At 46.6% G+C, this 19,915-nt stretch overlaps 2 protein-coding genes across 7 annotated transcripts; one reads left to right on the top strand and one right to left on the bottom strand.

Moving 5' to 3' along the window:
* Positions 1-4,927: 4,927 nt before the first annotated feature.
* Positions 4,928-9,145, bottom strand: CFAP68 (cilia and flagella associated protein 68). 5 transcript variants are annotated; one of them, XM_059707895.1, is made up of 5 exons: positions 9,007-9,131; positions 7,439-7,491; positions 6,041-6,271; positions 5,486-5,552; positions 4,928-5,238 (listed from the first exon to the last, which is right to left on the bottom strand). In XM_059707895.1, the coding sequence occupies exons 1-5, from the start codon at positions 9,014-9,016 to the stop codon at positions 5,063-5,065; spliced, it is 537 nt and encodes a 178-aa protein (XP_059563878.1). In that variant the 5' UTR covers positions 9,017-9,131; the 3' UTR covers positions 4,928-5,062. The 5 variants fall into 5 exon arrangements, with proteins under 5 accessions (XP_059563878.1, XP_059563879.1, XP_059563880.1 ...); XM_059707896.1 differs by lacking the exon at positions 7,439-7,491 and having other exon boundaries at positions 9,007-9,145; XM_059707897.1 differs by lacking the exon at positions 5,486-5,552.
* A 356-nt stretch (positions 9,146-9,501) lies between these two features.
* On the top strand, positions 9,502-18,504 carry FDXACB1 (ferredoxin-fold anticodon binding domain containing 1). 2 transcript variants are annotated; one of them, XM_059707884.1, is made up of 5 exons: positions 9,502-9,673; positions 10,163-10,319; positions 14,267-14,470; positions 14,606-14,764; positions 16,331-18,504. In XM_059707884.1, the coding sequence occupies exons 1-5, from the start codon at positions 9,502-9,504 to the stop codon at positions 17,508-17,510; spliced, it is 1,872 nt and encodes a 623-aa protein (XP_059563867.1). In that variant the 3' UTR covers positions 17,511-18,504. The 2 variants fall into 2 exon arrangements, with proteins under 2 accessions (XP_059563867.1, XP_059563868.1); XM_059707885.1 differs by lacking the exon at positions 14,606-14,764.
* The last annotated feature ends 1,411 nt before the right edge of the window (positions 18,505-19,915 follow it).

The following is a 19,915-nucleotide window of genomic DNA, read 5'->3' as shown; positions in this document are numbered from 1 at the left end:
CTGGCAAACTTTCCTGCCCAAATCCCTGTTTTTTTTTTACCTTTCCAGGGGAGTTCTGCTCTTCCCGGCTGCAAACCCTCTCACCAGCTGAGCAATTTCACCAATTCGGTGTGGGTGTTACTGGTTTCAGCTGTTCATTCCATTTGCTCAGGGACACGACCTGGGACGCGTCTGCCTATATCGCCGCCATCTTGGTTCCTCCATAAAATTCTTGAAAAACCTTATAAACGTGGCCTTGAACTCTATATCCAGTCGTTTGCTTTCCTCCGTTTCTGCCATTTGTGACCTTTTTCTTTGTCTCCGCATTTTGGCTGCTTCCCTGTGTTGATAGAGTGGCCCTGCGCGCCAGGTGTCCTGTAGGGCCCAGTGGCTCAGCCTCCCCAGTTACCTGGGGTAGACACTCTTGGTGCCTTGGTTGTTGTAGGATCACTGGGAGGAATTGACCTCCAGGCCAATTGGCTGTGGGGATCAGCTGTGTCTGAAGTGGGAGAATGGTCCCCCTCTGACCACTGGGTGCAGTGGCTCCTGGATCTAAGGAGGTGCTAATTCAGCCCCTGCCTGAGGCCACACAGCAGGAGCCACGAAGAGGCTCAGCTGTGAAGCAATGCAAGCCGCTGCGGGGCCTTGGGCCTTCTCTTGGAAGTTCTGGGTCTGCCTGGCTGGGCTGTAGTTAGGTACATTCACATGCAAAAGCCTCTGCCGCAGCCTGGGTGGGGCGGGGTCTCAGGGAGTCAAAGGGCGGTGAAAGCAGCTTTGGTGATTCTCCGCGCCCGGGAGCTGCGCGTCTCAGTGTCCCGGTAACGGCTGCAAGCAACTCTGAGGGAAAGCCGCCCTCAAGTTCGCCCGATGCCGCCTGACAGACCAGCCTCTCCCCGTATGAGCCCTGGGTCCCCAGAGACCCGCTGGAACCGGAGTTCAGAGCAGTCGGGAGCTTGTGATTCAAAAAGACAGCCGCGTCCTCAGGCGCCACCCCCTTTCCGCGCGCGCGCGCGCGCGCGCGCGCGAGCCGCCGCCGTACCTCTGCACTTCACCTCTGCAGCTCCCCTGGCTCTCAGCGTGCCCGTTTTCTTCTAGTTGTAGAAATTACACTCAGCCAGCCTTCCTGTTGTTCTGGACGATGTTTGCTCTGACCCTTGCGGTATTCTTCAATTGTTGTGTGAGGCGACAATTTCCCGGTGTTTATCTATGCCGCCATCTTAGTTTCTCTCCATTTTATTTATTTTTTAAAAAAATATTTTTATTGATTTCAAAGAGGAAGGGACAGAGAGATAGAAACATCAATGATGAGAGAGAATCATCAGTTGGCTGCCTCCTGCATGCCCCACATCCATGATTGAGCCTGAACCCGGGCATGTGCCCTTGACTGGAATCAAACCTGTGACCCTTCAGTTCACAGGCTGGCACTCTATCCACTGAGCCAAACCAGCCAGGGCATGTTTGCCATTTTAATTACGGTATGTCTAGGTGTGGGTCTCTTTGGGTTCATCTTGATCAAGGTTCTCTGCCTCCTGAGCTTGTGTGGCATTTTCCTTCACCAGATTGGGGAAGGTTTCTGTCATTTCTTTAAACACGTTCTCTGTTCCTTGCTCTCCTTCTTCCTTTTCTGGTGTTCCTATAATGTAGATGTTTTGTTTCTTGTTGTCCCAGAGTTCACTTAAACTATCTCCCTACTTTTTAATTCTTTTTTCTATTGGCTGATCTAATTGGGTATTTATTTCTACTTTGTCTTCCAAAGTGCTGATTTGATCCTCTGCTTCATCCAATCTTTTAATAACTTCCACTGTGTTCTTGTTATCAGATATATCATTCTTCATTTCTATCTAGTTCTTATTAATGGCCTCTATCTTCCTTTTCATGCTGTTGTAATTTGCACTAAGTTCCTGAAGCATCTTTATAGCCATTGCTTTTAACTCTTATAGGTTGCTTGCTTCCATCTCATTTAGTTCTTTTTCTGGAGATTCCTTCTTGTCTCTCATTTGGGGGTCATTTCTTTATCCACGTTTTAGCTGTCTCTTTGTATTTGCTTCTATGTATTAGATAGAACTGTTATGCCTCCCATTCTTTGTGGACTGGCCTAATGTAGAAAGTGTCTTGAGGTGTCTAGTGGTGCATTTTCTTTGTTCACCTGAGCTAGATGCTCCAGGAATGCCCTTGTGTGTATTATTTGGGCTCTCCTGTTGTATTTGGGAGGAAAACCTGAGGTGAGAGGTTTTCCTTCAGGGTGGGGCAATTACTTCTGCCTGGAGGCTAATTGTTATTCTCAGACTCTTAATAGGCCTCAAAAACTCCACAGGGTGGGCAAGGGGTTTTCCAATAGGGTGGGTCAATTGTCGTCGTCCCCCCCCCCCCCCCAGGCAAAAAACATCTGGATAGCAAAGGTCTGCCTGAGAAAGATGACCTCTGCAGTGTGAAGGAATGACTCAGCACAGAAAACCAGGGTGTTTGCTTTCTGATCTCTAATCCCAGAGCCCCTAACCCTGGCTTATGCTTGCACAGCTCCAGTCCACTCTGCCCTCCCTCTGCTGGAGCCCAAGGTGAGTGGCTGCACTCAAAATTTTGTGTGTTGGGCCTTTAAGTGGGTGCCTGCATTTCCAGCTATCTCTCCCTGGCACAGCAACCCCCTTGCTTTTCACAGCCAGATGTTATGTGGGTACCCTTCTCAATTCTCATGCTCTCTGCTAGGAGGCCCAGCTTGGGAATTAGACCCCAGAGTTCTCAGTGGTAACCCCCCACAGCTGAGATATCTCTCCAGACCTTCAGCTGCTGTTTGTGGGAGCCCAGCCAGCCCTTTCATGCCTCTGCCCTTCTACCAGTCTCTATAGTCTTTCTATCCTTTGTTATCAGGGTTCTCTCCAGCTAGTCTTCAGTTGATTTTTTTAAATACATTTTATTGATTTTTTACAGAGAGGAAGGGAGAGGGATAGAAAGTTAGAAACATCGATGAGAGAGAAACATCGATCAGCTGCCTCCTGCACACCCCCTACTAGGGATGTGCCCGCATCCAAGGTACATGCCCTTGACTGGAATCGAACCTGGGACCCTTGAGTCCGCAGGCCGACACTCTATCCACTGAGTCAAACCGGTCAGGGCTTCAGTTGATTATTCATTACGGCTTTTTGTACTTTAGTTGTAATTCCAGTTTGGTCCCGGGAGTGTGTCTGTTTAGCATTCACTTACTCCACTGCCGTTTTTAATCTCAATCTAGCCATTTTAAAATTAAGACTGTTGCCTCCCCATGGTCACTAACCTTAAACTAATCTCAACCTTTTATCAATCCTTATCAATTTCCTACTTTGAAAGACTCACCTTAAACCAGTGGTTCTCAACCTTCCTAATGCCGAGACCCTTTAATACAGTTCCTCATGTTGTGGTGACCCCAATTTCATTGTTACAAATGGAACATAATTAAAGCATAGTGATTAATCACAAAAACAATATGTAATTATATATGTGTTTTCCGATGGTCTTAGGAGACCCCTGTGAAAGGGTCGTTCGACCCCCAAAGGGGTCACGACCCACAGGTTGAGAACCGCTGCCTTAAACCAACTGAGCCCTTATCCCAATTCCTGAAGATATAACTTACCCAAATATTTGCCTTTTGAATTATTACCAAGACTCTGTCAAGCTGATGTTCTTCCTTACTATAGGCTTAATAACTCAGCTTTGTTTGATCAACAGGTTTCTGTGGTGATTTTTGTGGGGAGTAAAACATTGATAGTCATAGCTCTTTAAATATAAAAATAAATATTTATAGGTAAGATAATTTCTGAGATCTGCTCCAAAATTAATTTCATAAAAAACAGAGTAGATAGGGGTAGGAAAATTTATCATAAAGTTTTGAAGATGGGAGTTCATTATAATATTCTGTCTGCATTTGTATATTTTATTTTTTTAATATATTCCATTGATTCTTTAAAAAAAAAAATATATATATATATATATATATATATATTGATTTCAGAGAGGAAGGGAGAGAGAGAGAGAGAGAGAGAGAGAGAGAGAGAGAGGGAGAGAGGCGGGGGGGAGAGAAACATCAATGATGAGAATCATTGATTGGCTGCCTCCTGCATGCCCCACACTGGGGACCGAGCCCGTAACCTGGGCATGTGCCCTTGACTGGAATCAAACCTGGGACCCTTCAGGCCAGAGGCCGACGCTCTATCCACTGAGCCAAACCAGCAGGGCTCCATTGATTCTTTACAGAGAGGAAGGCAGAAGGATAGAGGGGTAGAAACATTGATGAGAGAGAAACATAGATCAGCTGCCTCCTGCACACCCTCTACTGAGGATGTGCCCGCAACCAAGGTACATGCCCTTGATTGGAATTGAGCCTGGGACTCTTCAGTCCACAAGCCGACGCTCTATCCCAGGGGTGGGCAAACTTTTTGACTCGAGGGCCACAATGGGTTCTTAAACTGGACCGGAGGGCCGGAACAAAAGCATGGATGGAGTGTTTGTGTGAACTAATATAAATTCAAAGTAAACATCATTACATAAAAGGGTACGGTGTTTTTTTTTTGTAGTTTTATTCATTTCAAACGGGCCGGATTCGGTCCGCGGGCCGTCGTTTGCCCACGGCTACTCTATCCACTGAGCCAAACCGGTCAGGGCTGCATTTGTATGTTTTAAATTCTTTATGATAATAAAAAAGTTCTTTTTCTTTTTCTAGTCCTTAAGAGGAATGTTCATTAAGATCACATTAAAGTTACACTATCTGACCATGACTACCAGACTCATACCCAGAAAGTATCTAGGCAAATGTAACCTAAGTTATACTGAATTTTGCTCCTGATGGAAGGCAGGAAGGAGCAGACTGGTTATAGATTTGAGAGAAATAATTCTTTTTACTGCCCTCTTACAACACCCCCAATTATATAACTAATAGATGTAACCAACTCAAATTTTACATTTAAATATTGGTTAAAGGTGGTAGATAACATTTCCTGTGCTTTATTTATTCAGAGAGTGAAACTGTGCTACAGTGTTCTGACTTCTTAGTTGTGCTTAGAATGTGCTCCCTCCTGTATTCTGTTCTGGAAAAATGAAGCTTCTTCTTATTTTGTTAGAACCTCAGACTCTGAAATGGGCAGTTACTATGATTACATACACACACAGAGTGGTGCTCAATTTGAGGTTTTGGGTAGCTAAGCATATAAGTTGACTTTTCTGTGCATTTGTATCGAGGTGGATCCAGCTCAGGTTGATGTCCTGGGAACCAGTGAGGCTCTCGCTTAAATCCTGAGGGAAGAGAAGAGAGAAGACAAGTGGAATCAGTCAATAGTAAGGAGACTTAGTCACCAATTTCATGATTACTTCTGTGGGAATAGAGAGTGAGTCCTGTAGAATTCAGAAAAGAGAGAAATCATTCACTCATTCATTCATTTATTCACTCGTTCAGTTAACTTTTATTTGAGTTCCTTCTATGTTCCAGGCCCTGAATTAGGTCCTGAGAATTTAAGAATTAAAAAAAGAATAGTCCACCTACTATGGTTTGAAAGTGGCATTTTGTTATTGTAGCTTGTATCATATGTTGTTTCAAAGTAGTGTCCAAACTGGAAAGAAAAAGTAATAAATTAAAAATATAGGAGTCTACATCCAATATTTGGAAATAAAGGACACAGTGACATGAATTCTAACATGCTCTGCCATATTTTAGATTGACTAGAGGTCTATATATCATTACTCTATGTCCTACTAACTTTCATAACCTTTTTATGTTTGCTTAGGGGACCTAAAAGGGCAAGGACCAGGAGAAAAGCTAGCCTGAGTCCAAAGACATTGTATATTTCTTTAGATGAATAAAATTCAAACAAGAAGAGAAAGAGTACTAGCCATCTTTTTATTACCTTACAATAATGTAATATTCTACATCATAGTAAAGTGGGATAGGTATTCCAGCTAAGAACAGCTTCCCTCCCCAACCACTTCACTGAAAAGTATGAGAGATTTCCGCATTAGAAGTTATCAGATTCTTGCCTCTCAAATGGCCACTAGTTCTTTTGCTAACAGAAGGAAACAAAGAAAAAGAAAGTTACATTACCTGGGAAGGCAAGGGTTTGGGCTGCATTATATTCCTTAGATCATATCTTTCCTGGTTCCAGTTGCCCATCAGGGTACGATTTGAATAGGCATTCTCATTAGTGGTGCATCTCCATCCATACTGGGAAAACTTGGACATATTATTCCAATCTGTCCACACTTCAGCATGGCCGTCTGCATTAATGAGGCTGCCATAGTGCGGGTTTGTAAAGAAACAGGAGAGGAACTCTCTCTGGGAAAAGATGAGAAGAGAAAAGCTTCTTATACAAATCAGAGAGCAGAAAAGGCATCCCCTTTACACCCTTGGCCAAACATAATATAAGCACACCTTACTAAGAGTCTAGGCTTTCCTTCCAATTTGATTGCTATCATTGTTTCCTTTCTCCAGGTTCACAAGTCCTTGGACGTATCCTCTCAATCAGTAGTATGAATGACTATATAGATTAAATGCTCCCCCTCCAAAATACAGAAAAACTTTAGTAACCCTAATACTATATACTAGCTAAATGTTCAGGTAATTTTGAGATGTGGGAATTTAAGAACTAAGAGTATTTCCCTGGCCTGTGTAGCTCAGTTGGTTGGACCATCGTACACGAAATGATGGTGGGTTCGATTCCCAGTCAAGGCACATACCCAGGTTGTGTGGTGGATCACCAGTCGGGTTGCGTGCAGGAGGCAACCTATCAATGTTTCTCTCTCGCACTGATGTTTCTCTTTCTCTCTTCCTCTCTCTAAAAATATAAAAGTATTGTTATAGTCCAAGAGAATAAGGAGAAGTGAGAACTGGAAAACTAGGTAACACAATAAATAATAGTTTCCTTCCTTCTAGGACCAATTCAAATGCAATTATTCTATATGGCTTCCCTTGTCAACTTATTTGTCTCACACTGTACATCATGTTCATCTTTCTATATTTATAACTGCTACCATGTGTCAAGAGTTTTTAAAAATATATTTTTTATTGATTTCAGAGAGGAAGGGAGAGGGAGAGATAGAAACATCAATGATGAGAGAGAAGCATTAATTGTCTACTTCATGCTCCCCTCTGGGGAACCAAAACCACAACCAGGGCATATGCCCTGACTAGGAATCAAACCATGACCTCCTGATTCATAGGTCGAAGTTCAACCACTGAGCCACACTGGCTGGGCTCAAGAGTTCGTTAAGTACACTTCCAATAGCCTATACTGGACTCTAAATCCCTGAGGACAGGATTTGTGTCTTATTATCACACTCTCTCCTTCTGCCTGACCTCTCAATCAACAGTTCTCTGAACATACCAGATGACCAATATCTGATTTTCAATTTGTAAGAAATCAAAAGAAGCCTACCCGTTTTTATTTTTGGCAAAAAGAAAAATATGAAAGTCTGGTCCCTTGGCTTAGGAGCAAGACATTACCTTCCCTGAAGAAAAGTAATTTGATCCTGAGGAGTTTACGTTGTTTGTAGATTCTATAGGAGAGTGACAGAAAACCTTACTCTTCTGGTCCATGTTCTTTAAAAGAAGAGATGTTACCAAACCTGGTCCTCCCAGTTCTTAAGCAGAGACAGAATGTAGATCACTCGCTCACCATGACCAGGTCACCACTCACCCACCTTTCCACAGGTAGGGACAAAGCCAATACTGTCCTCTCCCATGACGTGCCTTTGCAAGACAGGTGCATGCCCTGATGTCAACAAACAGCATAATGACTAAAGAGTAGCTGGTACCACAATGTTCAACAGGCTTAGTGTTCAGGCGGCAGACCAAGGCGATCCTGTCCTGGGCAGTAGGACAGATACCATCATCCACTCAGTTTTCCACTCCTGGAACCCGGGGCTTATCTTTGACACCAATTCCTCTTTCAATCCCTTACATCACCTAATCATGAGGTCGTGTTGATTTTTTAATTAGCCCACTATCCTCTATCCCCACGGCCAAGCTACAATTCAGATCTCCCTATCAGCCCTGGACTCTATGACTGCAAGAGCCTCCTATTTGACCTCCATGCCATCAGTCTAGTTCTCCAATCCTTCTTTTGTTTTGTTTTGTTAATCCTCACCTGAGGATATTTTTCCGCTGATTTTTAAAGAGAGAGGGAAAGACAGAGAAAAACATGGATGTGAAGGAAACACATCGATGTGGTTGTCCTCTGAATGAGCCGCAACCTGGGCCCAGGCCTGGGAGGAACCCGCAACCGAGGTATGTGCCCTTGACCGGAATTGAACCGGGACCCTTCAGTCTGCAGGCTGATGCTCTATCCACTGAGCCAAACCGGCTAGGGCTTTCCAATCCTCCTTCACACAAAAAAGCAGGGCTTTTGAAAATAAAAATTTAATTGTGTTCTCTTCCTATTTAAGATGTTTCAGTGTCTGGCCCCTGTTTCAGAATAAGGTCCAGGCTATTGAAATGGCTTATAACGTTCTGTATGTACTGGCCCCTGCTTAATTTTTCAGTGTCATCTACTATCTACTCTCCCTCCAACTACATTGCAGCCAAACTCAACTGCTCTGCGTCTCCATCATGCTTTGGCATGTATTGTTCCTTCTGCCTCTTCACTCCTCTTGACTGGGGGAAAGTGTACTTCTCCCCCTTAGCTTTCAACTCGTCTCAATGCCAGGGAATCTTTTTTTATTTCCTTTTCTTCTTTTTTTTAAATTTTGTTTTATTGCTTAAGGTATTACAAAGAGTATTACATATGTCTCCTTTTTTTCCCCTTGACCTACCCCCGATTGCCAGGGAATCTTTCACTCCCCCCGATGCTAAGGTTTCCCGTCTGTGTGCCCCGCGGGCACCCTGAGTCACTCCACTCCCAGCTGTGTCAGAATTGCCTCCTTGCTGCGCATCCTTCCCCAGACCACAAGCTCAGCGAAGCCAGAGGCCGCGTCCTGCTCATCCACACACGCATCTACCTAACCGTGCTCACAGCGGCACACAGCAGGCACTCAGTATTTCCTGGATGAACAAAAGGCAGGGGATGGGAGCACCTGGAGACATTCCGAGCAGTAGAGACAATGGCCAGCAGCCATTTTGGGTGAGACCAAGACTGCTATCAAATCCTCAGTGTCAGGAGCGAGCAGAAGGCAGAAGACGCCGACTTTAACCTCTCGGCGGCCCGAGTCCCGCCCCGCTTCCTTCACTCAGAACTCCCTCCCCCTCGGCCGCTCCCTCTGCGCTACCGACTGCTTGTGACCTCATGCTTGGGTGACGAAGTCGCTCGGGGGCCCCTCGGGCTCCGGGAATTTTATTTCAGACTCTCGAGGGGGTGGGCGGAGTATGGGGACGGCGTGGTCGGCGTCTCCCTTTGGCACTCATGGGTATGTTCATCCCTGGATGTGGCTGCACTAGTTTGTCCAAGGCCACCAAGCGCTGTGGTGCGTCATCCACCGGCGACGGGTGAGGCGCCGTCAGCAGGAGCCCCGCGACGGAAGTGACGTTAATGGGCGCCTCCGAAGACGCGAGCGGGAGAGCCAGTTGAGGCCATGGCCCCTCGGCGCCTCCTCTTGGTTGGGGAGGGGAATTTCTCCTTCGCCGCCGCCGTGAGCGAGACCCTGGACCCGAGCACTAGTCTAACGGCCACCTGCCTCCAGCGCCCCGCCGACTTCGCGGGGGACCCGGCGGCCCGGGAGAACCTGCGGCGCCTGCGCGAGCGAGGTAGCGAGGACCCCCTCCGCGCGGCCCCGCCCAGCGCCGGCCCCGCCCAGCGCCGGCCCCGCCCAGCGCCGGCCCCGCCCAGCGCCGGCCCCGCCCAGCGCCGGCCCCGCCCAGCGCCGGCCCCGCCCAGCGCCGGCCCCGCCCAGCGCCGGCCCCGCCCAGCGCCGGCCCCGCCCAGCGCCGGCCCCGCCCAGCGCCGGCCCCGCCCAGCGCCGGCCCCGCCCAGCGCCGGCCCCGCCCAGCGCCGGCCCCGCCCAGCGCCGGCCCCGCCCAGCGCCGGCCCCGCCCAGCGCCGGCCCCGCCCAGCGCCGGCGCGGAGCGGATGGGAACGTGGGCAGTCAAGAGAGGGTTGCTCCTGACAGTCCCGTGAAGATTCGCAGAAAGCCCGCTCTGTGCCTAGACGTGGGTTGCTTCGCACGGTTCAGGTTAGGGAAGGGTTTTCCATGCTTCCAGGTCCTAAGACGCCCTCCGGTCTGTATTTCGTGCCAGGTACAGAGATACGTTTTGGTGTGGACTGCACCCAGCTGGCAGATGCCTTCGAACCGCACGACAGGGCGTTCGACCGAATTTGTTTTAACTTTCCGCACTGTGGACGCAAAGCTGGAGTAGCTAGGAACAGGGAACTGCTTGCCAAGTTTTTCCAGAGGTGAGGAAGGGAGAGCACGCACCAGGAAAGATGGACATGACATACGGCACTGGAACATTGTAGTTTGGGAAATCAGGCTCACGTGTGTCAATTACTGTGTTGGGTTTAGAGAGAGCATAACGCTCCATAAGAATACACAGTCTCGTTGGAAAGGCAGACGTATATGCCCTAACCAGTGGTTCTCAACCTTCTGGCCCTTTAAATACAGTTCCTCATGTTGTGACCCAACCATAAAATTATTTGTTTTTTCATAAAATTATTTTTGTTGCTACTTCATAACTGTAATGTTGCTACTGTTATGAATCGTAATGTAAATATCTGATATGCAGGATGGTCTTAGGCGACCCCTGTGAAAGGGTCGTTCCATCGCCAAAGGGGTCGCGAACCACAGGTTGAGAACTGCTGCAAGTGGTTTGGCTCAGTGGATAGAGTGTTGGCCTGCAGACTGAAGGGTCCCGAGTTTGATTCCGATCAAGGGCATGTACGTTGGTTGCGGGCACATCCCCAGTAGAGAGTGTGCAGGAGGCAGCTGATCAATGGTTCTCTCTCATCAATGTTTCTTTTTTTTTTTTTAATTAAATCTTTATTGTTCAGATTATTACATTTGTTCCTCTTTTTTCCCCCCCATAACTCCCCTCCTCCCAGTTCCCGCCTCACTCTCCGCCCTCACTCCCCACCCACTGTCCTCATCCATAGGTGCACGATTTTTGTCCAGTCTCTTCCTGAATCTCCCACACCCCTTTCCCCCCCAAGAATAGTGAGTCCATTCCCTTTCTATGTCCCTGATTCTATTATAATCACCAGTTCATTCTGTTCATCAGATTATTTATTCACTTGATTCTTAGATTCACTTGTTGATAGATGCATATTTGTTGTTCATAATTTGTATCTTTACCTTTTTCTTCCTCTTCCTCTTCTTAAAGGATACCTTTCAGAATTTCATATAATCCTGGTTTGGTGGTGATGAACTCCTTTAGCTTTTCCTTATCTGTGAAGCTCTTTATCTGACCTTCAATTCTGAATGATAGCTTTGCTGGATAAAGTAATCTTGGTTGTAGGTTCTTGGTATTCATCACTTTGAATATTTCTTGCCACTCCCTTCTGGCCTGCAAAGTTTCTGTTGAGAAATCAGCTGACAGTCGTATGGGTATTCCCTTGTAGGTAACTGAGTTTCTTTCTCTTGCTATTTTAAAGATTCTCTCTTTGTCTTTTGCTCTTGGCATTTTAATGATGATGTGTCTTGGTGTGGTCCTCTTTGGATTCCTTTTGTTTGGGGTTCTCCGCGCTTCTTGGACCTGTAAGTCCATTTCTTTCACCAGGTGGGGGAAGTTTTCTGTCATTATTTCTTCAAATAGGTTTTCAATATCTTGCTCTCTCTCATCTTCTGGCACCCCTATAATTCTGATGTTGGTACGCTTGAAGCTGTCCCAGAGGCTCCTTACACTATCCTCGCATTTTTGGATTCTTTTTTCATTTTGCTTTTCCGGTTGGGTGTTTTTTGCTTCCTCGCATTTCAAATCATTGACTTGATTCTTGCGCTCCTCTGGTCTGCTGTCGGGCGTCTGTATAATATTCGTTGTTTCAGTCCGTGTATGCTTAATTTCTAGTTGGTTCCCCAACATAACATCGAGGGTCTCATTAGTTTTGTTGTAGATCTCATTAAGTTTATCGGCAGCTTCTAAACAGTTCTTGAGAGACCTTAAAAGTGTGGTTCTGAACTCTATATCTTCCATTGACAATTTTGTCCTGTTTCTTTGTCTCCGCATTTTGTTATGCTTCCTTGGTGCACCCCCTAGTGGTCTTTGTGCGCAGTCTTATAGTTAAACCTTGATTGTTGTAGCTAATCCCAGGGAGGGTTTGATCTCCAGGCCAAGTGGCTATGAGAATCAGCTGTGTCAGCAGTGAGAGAACTTCTGTCCTTTAGGGAGGTGCTAATTTAGCCTTTGCCTGAGGCTATCCAGCAAATGCCTCTGTGCAGGGCTTGGGTAGGGCGGGTCACACAGGGTGGGCCGGAGAGAGCAGTTATGGTGGCTCTCAGTCCTGTCCCCAGGGGCTCTGCCTCTCTGAGTCCCAGCACCCGCTGCAAAGCTCAGAGAGAAAGCTGCACTCGCTCTGACCGAAGCCAGACAGTCCCGTTTGAGTCTGGGTCCCTAAAGACTCGCCTGTATCTGGAGCTCAGAGTCTGCAACTCCCTCCCGATTGAAAACAACAACTGCGCCCTCCGCCGCCAGCCCGCTCTGCGCACTCCGCACCTCAGAATTTGACTTCACCACTGCGCCTCCTCTGAGTGTCCGTGTGCATTTCTCTTTCCTCCTAGTTGTAGGACTTCCACTCAGCCAGCATTCCTGCGGTTCTGGGTGATGTCCCTTCCGTCTTTTAGTTTTACTTTTGAAGTAGTTGTTCAAAGCAGCAAACTCCGGCGTTAACCTATGCCGCCATCTTGGTTCTCTCCTCTCTCATCAATGTTTCTAACTCTCTATCCCTCTCCCCTCCTCTCTGTAAAAATCAATAAGATACATTAAAAAAAAAAAAAAGGCAGACGTATAACCCTGAAGGCTAAGTCAAAGTACAGATAGTGTGCTCCTGGGTGTCTAAAGGGCAGATCACCTATTTTTGATCATGTAACATAATGGTAACCAGTGTAGTCTAAAGGTGAGGAGCATGGATTTAGGAGCCAAACTGCTTGGACTCAAATCCATGCCCACTACTTAATAGTCATATGGTTTTAGGTAAGCTTCCTTAATCCTTTTTTGCTTCCTGGTCTATAAACTGAGGATATAAATAGTAACTACCTCATAACATTATTGGGAATTTACCACAGTGCTTTACACCAGCGATTTTCAGCCAGTGTCTGGCGGCAGGCACACTAGTATACCAAAACATGTGGCACAATTGCAGGTCTCTGGATCATGGCTGTCAACAAACTTTCCACAGAGGCAATATTTTAAGTTAGTATTTGAAGTATAGAATTTTAATAGGCAGGAGGGGAGTGAAAAGAACAACTTTCTCCACCAGGAACTGTGACACAGCTGCAAGAATTTTTAAAACATGCAATGCCTGATTGTTTAGTCAGGGGCACTGACCCCATTTGCCCTAGATCCATGGTCAGCAAACTGTGGCTCGCGAGCCACATGCGACTCTTTGGCCCCTTGAGTGTGGCTCTTCCTAAGCCTTAGGAGTACCCTAATTAAGTTAATAACAATGTACCTACCTATATAGTTTAAGTTTAAAAAATTTGGCTCTGAAAAGAAATTTCAATCGTTGTACTGTTGATATTTGGCTCTGTTGACTAATGAGTTTGCCGACCACTGCCCTAGATTGTCAAGTAAGAAAATGACAACCAAAACAACAGTAGCCGTCCAGTGTGAATGAATCAAATTTATACCTATTTTTGTGTGTCAGATCAGCAAAAAATAAACTTTTTGGTGTGCCGCAGAATTTTCGTAGTTTATGTGTGCCATAAGATGAAACAGGTGGAACATCGCTGCTTTACACTATTTACCAAAGCATATGGCATAATTGGAGGTCTCTTTGGGTCATGGTTGTCAACAAACTTTTCATAGAGGCACTATTTTAAGTTAGTATTTGAATTTTAATAGGCAGGAGGGGAGTGAAAAGAACAACTTTCTCCACCAGGAAGAACAGCCTGATCAGTGAATCCTGTATAGGAACTTTGCAGACATTGACTTTCAATGGCATGTAGGTGAAGAATGCAAATGCCAAGCTGGGTAACACTGGTCAGCCACTAGTGTCGGTGATGAGTTGAACATTGGATTTACATTCTAATATACTTCCAGCTATTTTCTTTGCATGTTTCTTTGCCAATGGGTGTGACTAGATTTTAATTATTTCACAGCCAAACCATGTATATATAACTAACTCCTGTGGTAATTGCTACTTGTTTCTGATAAATGGCCGCTATTTTCTCCCCTCTCTCCCCCCATTAGCTGTGCAGATGTTCTTGCAGAGGAAGGAGAAGTCCACGTGGCATTGTGTAGAGGACAAGGTGGGACTCCTGCTGATAATCCCACAAGAGAATGGCACAACAGTTGGCAAGTGGTTGCCATGGCAGCTCTAGGAGGATTTATTTTAAGTGAGGTGCATCCCTTCAGCTGTGAGGCTGTGCCAGGGTACAGGTGCACTGGATATAGGTAAGTAATAACAGAGGTTTAAGTTGTTTCAGCTCTCTCACTAATTATTAAAAAAAGCTCATAGGTTTTCCTGATTCAGTCTCAAATACTTTATTTAACAATAACAGGCTTCATACTTGGTATCTATTTTGCCAGGAGTCAAGATAAGTCATTTCATGTAGAAGGTGCTTTGAACCATATCTTCACCCGGAGCTTACCCTTTAAAGGTTCGCAACCGAGAATCTTCAGGGTCAAATTGGGTGACCAGTGGTTTTCTTTTCCAGAACCAGAAGCACTTGTAGGAAAGTTGAACAGGTAACTGGTATTTTACCAGAAATTACTTCTATCTCTAACTGTATCCTGATTGGCTTGATGGCAACCATATATTGAACTAGCGGCCCGGTGCACAAAAATTTGGGGAGAGAAGGTCCCTCAGCCCGGCCTGTGCCCTCTCGCAGTCTGGGACCCATCGGGAGATAACGACCTGCTGGCTTAGGCCTGGCAGAGGGCAGGCCCAATCCCTAGGTGCAGCCCCTGGTCGGGCTCAGAGCAGGGCCGATTGGGGAGTTGGGGCGCCGCCCCCTGTCCTGCACAGAGCACGGCGGATCGGGAGGTTGCGATGCCACCCTCAGTCACGCTCAGGCTAGGGCCGATTGGGGGGTTGGGGCACCGCCCCCTGTCACACTCAAGGCAGGGTCGATAGGGAGGTTGCGGCGCCACCCCCTGTCACGCACAGAGCAGGGCCCATCAGGGGGGTTGGGGCTCCATACCCTGTCACACACAGAGCAGGGCCCATCAGGGGATTGGGGAGCTCCCCCCGTCACACACAGAGCACAGCCGATCAGAGAGGGTTGGGGCTCCGCACCCTGTCACACCCAGAGTCCGCAGGGCGATCATGGGTTTGGTCGCTGCCCCCTGTCACACTGATCCCGGTGCTGGGAGGCCTCACTGCTCCGCTGATCCAGGGGCCAGGACGACTCTCGGCTCCGCTGATTGGGGTTGCTGAGGCATCGAGGTTCCATTGATCCCGGCCGGGAGGCCTCTCGGCTCTGCTGATCCCAGGGCTGGGAGGCCTCTCAGCTCCACTGATCCCGGGCCAGGAGGCCTCTCGGCTCCGCTGATCGCGGGGCTGGGTCGTCTCTCGGCTCTGCTGATCCGGGGGCCCGGAGGCCTCTCGGCTCCGCTGATCCCGGGGTCCTGAGGCCTCACGGCTCCTCTGATCCCAGGGCCGGGAGGCCTCTCGGCTCCGCTGATCCCGGGTCACCTGAGGCCTCTCTGCCCTGCCGCTTCAGGGCTGTTTGGCTTTGCTCTGCTTGGAGCCTGAGTATGCAAATTAGCCGCCATCTTTTAGCTTCTATAATTGAAACATTGTATCTTTTGGAGTTGTTGCTTCAGGAGCTCAGAGCCCCACAGCTGCAGATGGGGAACCTTGGCTTCCTCCATCGCTGGGGCAACCAAGCCTCCTGTTCTCAGCTGCCTGGCTGCCGGCCGCCATCTTGGCTGACAGTTAATTTGCATATCTCGCTGATTAGCCAATGGGAAGGGTAGCGGTTGTACGCCAATTACCATGTTTCTCTTTTATTAGTGTAGATGGGTGCTACATATACTGTTAATGATGTTGGTGCTCTGAATACTTGTCAGTCTGGCCTACATAAGCCCTTTAGAACTAAAAATTTTCTGGTATAGTGTATGGACGGTGGTTGTCAGAGTTCTGAAACACATGATATTTCTGTTTATGGTGGATGATTTCTTTGTTTCTTTTCAGAATCAACTTAAGGATAATTTTTTTCTATTTAGCTATTTGCACTTTATATTCTAACTACATTGTAATTATTTACTATTTTAAGTTTAAAAGGTTATTTTGTGTTTGTGCTTACACAGAGGTTTCCTAGAAACATCTTCCTGTCATCCTATCAAAACCATAAATGAGAAACTGATTTCTGAACTGGGGAAAGCTTTCCCTCTAAAAAGGCTGAAGTGTCCCTTCCCTTTGCTGCCACCTGAAGAAACCAGTGTTCTCACTTCCTGGAACTGTGACATTCTATCAACTGTCTTTTGGATTCATCTCCTTGAGGATAACTCAAATTCTGAGTCCCTGACTGGTGGGACAACAGAAGACATGGAGGACTTTCTAGTGTCACTTTCCGAACTTAGCTTTCCCAAGAGCCCTGGAAGAGATGGTAAGGAAGAATCTCATGAAGGACTCTATGCCCAAGCCAAGATCTGGCTTAGGCCGTCGCTCCTAGTTCATGTTCAGACTGTCATCCAAGCACCAGACTTCCTCCCAGGTTCTTTGTACATCCTCAGTGGACCTGTCTTTCAGAAGTGTCACATCTTACCTTTCACAATGCCAGCATTTCACGAGACTTTACTTATCCTTGGGTTTAATAAAAATCCGAAGGATGACTGTCTTCAGTCACTACGGAACCACCTGAAGGGCATTCTAGATAGCCTTCTGACTCAGACATTGCTGGAGGGTTCTAAACAGAGCAATTCAGTAGAATTTGTCTTTCAACCAAATGGGAAAGATTATATGATTAATGTGAAGTCTCATAATTTTGGCCCAGGTTGTGCCAAGGATCTGAGTATTGGGTCTGTTACCACATCTATTCCAAGCATTATACATGAAGAACAGTGTTTTGTGTTTGTGTCTATGAACTTGGACCTATTAGCCATGCTTGTCTGGGGTATCTCTGACTGGAGGATGTTGTGGACCTTTGATAAACGTTTTCTGAAGAATTTTGTCCCTGAGAAAATAGAACCCTTTAAAAGTTATTCCCTATATCCTCCAATCTATGTGCATGATATTAGTTTTTGGTTAGATGAGAAAAAAGGATTTGATGAACTAGAGTTTCACACTGTGGCCCGAGCAGTGTCCCAAGACACTGTCATATCCATACAATTCCTTAGTCGTTTTCAGCACCCCAAGACTAAGCAGGTCAGTCTCTGCTATAGACTGACCTACCAGACCTGTGACAAGGCCCTTACCCAGCAGCAGGTAGCATCAATGCAGTCCCAGTTTAGGAAAGAGATTCAACGACTACATCTGACACCTCGGTAGTTTGGTAAATTCATTTCTGCAGCATGATCCTTATGAGTATGAGATGAAAAAACTCATTTGTAACTGGGCATCCTCTCTGGACTATTTTTTTGTAAAATCTTTTACCTTGTGACTGTTGACTCTAAAGGTACCTTGTGATTCGATTATTTAAACTTATAGACTATAATGTGATTGGAGACCTTTGGAGTTGTGCAGTATTTTGATCCTGAGTAATGACTAGGAAAATAAATCAAACATCATCATGTACTTTAGATGCTCTATTGCTAAAGAGGCAATAGAACTTGAATGTCTCATCAAATATATATAAACTAGAGGCCCAGTGCACAGATTCATGCACCAGTGGGGTTCCTTGGTCTGACCTGCGCCCTCTCGCAATTTGGGACCCCTTGGCAGATGTCAGACTGCAGGCCAGGCCGAGGGACCCCACTGGTGCACGAATCCGTACACCGGGCCTCTAGTATGCATATAAGATCTTTGGTTAATCTCTTCCGGCCCCCTCTTGCCTGCTTCTTGCTGAGATTCATCAGTCTGTTCCATGTTTCCATGCCTATGCATTGAGCGTCTGCCCCCTGGTCAATGTGGATCATAGTGAATGGTTGAATGGTCGCTTAGGCTTTTATATATACATATATAGATATATATTTTTTCACACTGTCAATCCCTCTTTCTTTAACTCTATTGTATCATCTCAATCTGTGTACAAGAGTGCTTTTTAGTCAGACCAACATTTATTAGCTTGGGTAAGTTGCAAGTGCTTCATTGGTACCATCATTATCTTCATCATCATCATCATTTTAATCAGTGGTTAACTATTGTGAAAGTCATGGAACTAATAGGTATCAGATTTAGAGTTTATATTTGGATCTGACTCTACAGCCCAAGTACTTTCTGCCACTTTGTTATTTTACTTCCCTTTCCCTGGTCTTCAACAGTAGTCTCTCTACTGTAATTATCTCTAAAGTTTGTCCCCCTCCTAGATATGGGGGCCTTCTGTTGTAAGTGGTCCTAGGTAGAGGAAGAAAGGGGCCTGGGTTAGAGTGAAATGAAAAGGAGATGGATGTATGGGATATAGTTAGGCTGGGATGTCTGAACTTGATAACAATTGCATGTGAGAATTGAGCAATATACTCAATTGCCATTTTTAAAACTTGGAATTTTTTAGTATGAAATCATAACCTGGGACCCTGTCATGTTGAGCATTCCCCCTATAAATTTGGTAGGTACAGGTACAGAGCTCCATAGGATTGGATAGAGATGTGATTGGGGGAGTAGGGAGAATGTCAGGAACATGTGAATGACCCCTGGGGGTCACAGCCATGATATCAGATACCTGTATAAAAATGCATGTGTGAAATCAGGAGAAAGTTCCTGAACTCTGGGTTGGATGAGCATGGGCTTTGTAGCTAAGTCCTGGGTTGAAATATGACTCCTGAGTTGGGCTGGACCTGGGTTGGAATATGGCCCCACCATTTCCTAGCTATGCAACCTTGGACTTCGCTAGGTCTGATCAAATAATTGAATCAATATCCCCTCCCTTGGGAACTGACCTTTAGCCACTTCACAACCAACATTCCCTTTCGCTTAGACCACATTCCACTTGCTAAGACCATTGTCTTTCCCCTCCAGACTTCCCCAGGATCCAACCCACCCAGAGAGTTCCCCACCAAAACAGCCCACCTAGAGTCCTTTAAAACCTCTGACTCCCCATCCTTGGGTTCTGGCGCCATTTTGGGGCTCAGCCCATTTGGTTCCCAGACGACCTAATACATTTATAATTCTTTACCACTTTTGGCCTCGTGGATAGCTCCTTCGGCAACCTTAACATTTCGGCGACTAAAACCCAGGAGGGTTCATGGGGAAGGGGAGCCATTGCCCTGGCTTCGGTCACCCCGGGTTTGCTGCTCAGAGAGCAGTAGGCAGCAACAGCTCGTCCTGGGTTTACCTCCAAATCCTACTTGGGTGGCTCAATTGCTGGCCTCGATTGGGCATCCCTCCCTTACAGGCCCTCCCGAACCAGCCAAGGAGGATGCCAGATCAGGAACCGCTCCTTCTCCATTGCTGACCCTCCAGCCCACACCGGCCAATCTTCTCTCGGTGAGTGACGTTCCACAACTTCCCTGATGTGGAGTCTTCTGTCCACTCACTCTCACTGACTTCTCGAAAGTCCTCTCGTCTCAAAGGTCCTAGCGCTAGGCCAGAAGAGCCCTCAGCTATTTGGCTTTGGGTCCTTCTGGACTGGGGACACCCAGTCTAGAGGGTCACCCTCGCTTCTCGTGGTGATTTGTTTAGCAGTGAGGACGTCTGCCCCAAACAGCCACCTTTGGATTTGTGGTCTGTCACTCACCCTTCCCCTCATGTGGAGCACACTATTCTTATCATGGTGAACATTCCCTCCCCATGCCTAA

This window comes from Myotis daubentonii, chromosome 9 (genome assembly GCF_963259705.1).
Source record: "Myotis daubentonii chromosome 9, mMyoDau2.1, whole genome shotgun sequence".
NCBI lineage: Eukaryota > Metazoa > Chordata > Mammalia > Chiroptera > Vespertilionidae > Myotis > Myotis daubentonii.
The sequence above is the reverse complement of the archived record's forward strand: the minus strand, read 5'-3'. Positions and strand labels throughout refer to the sequence as shown.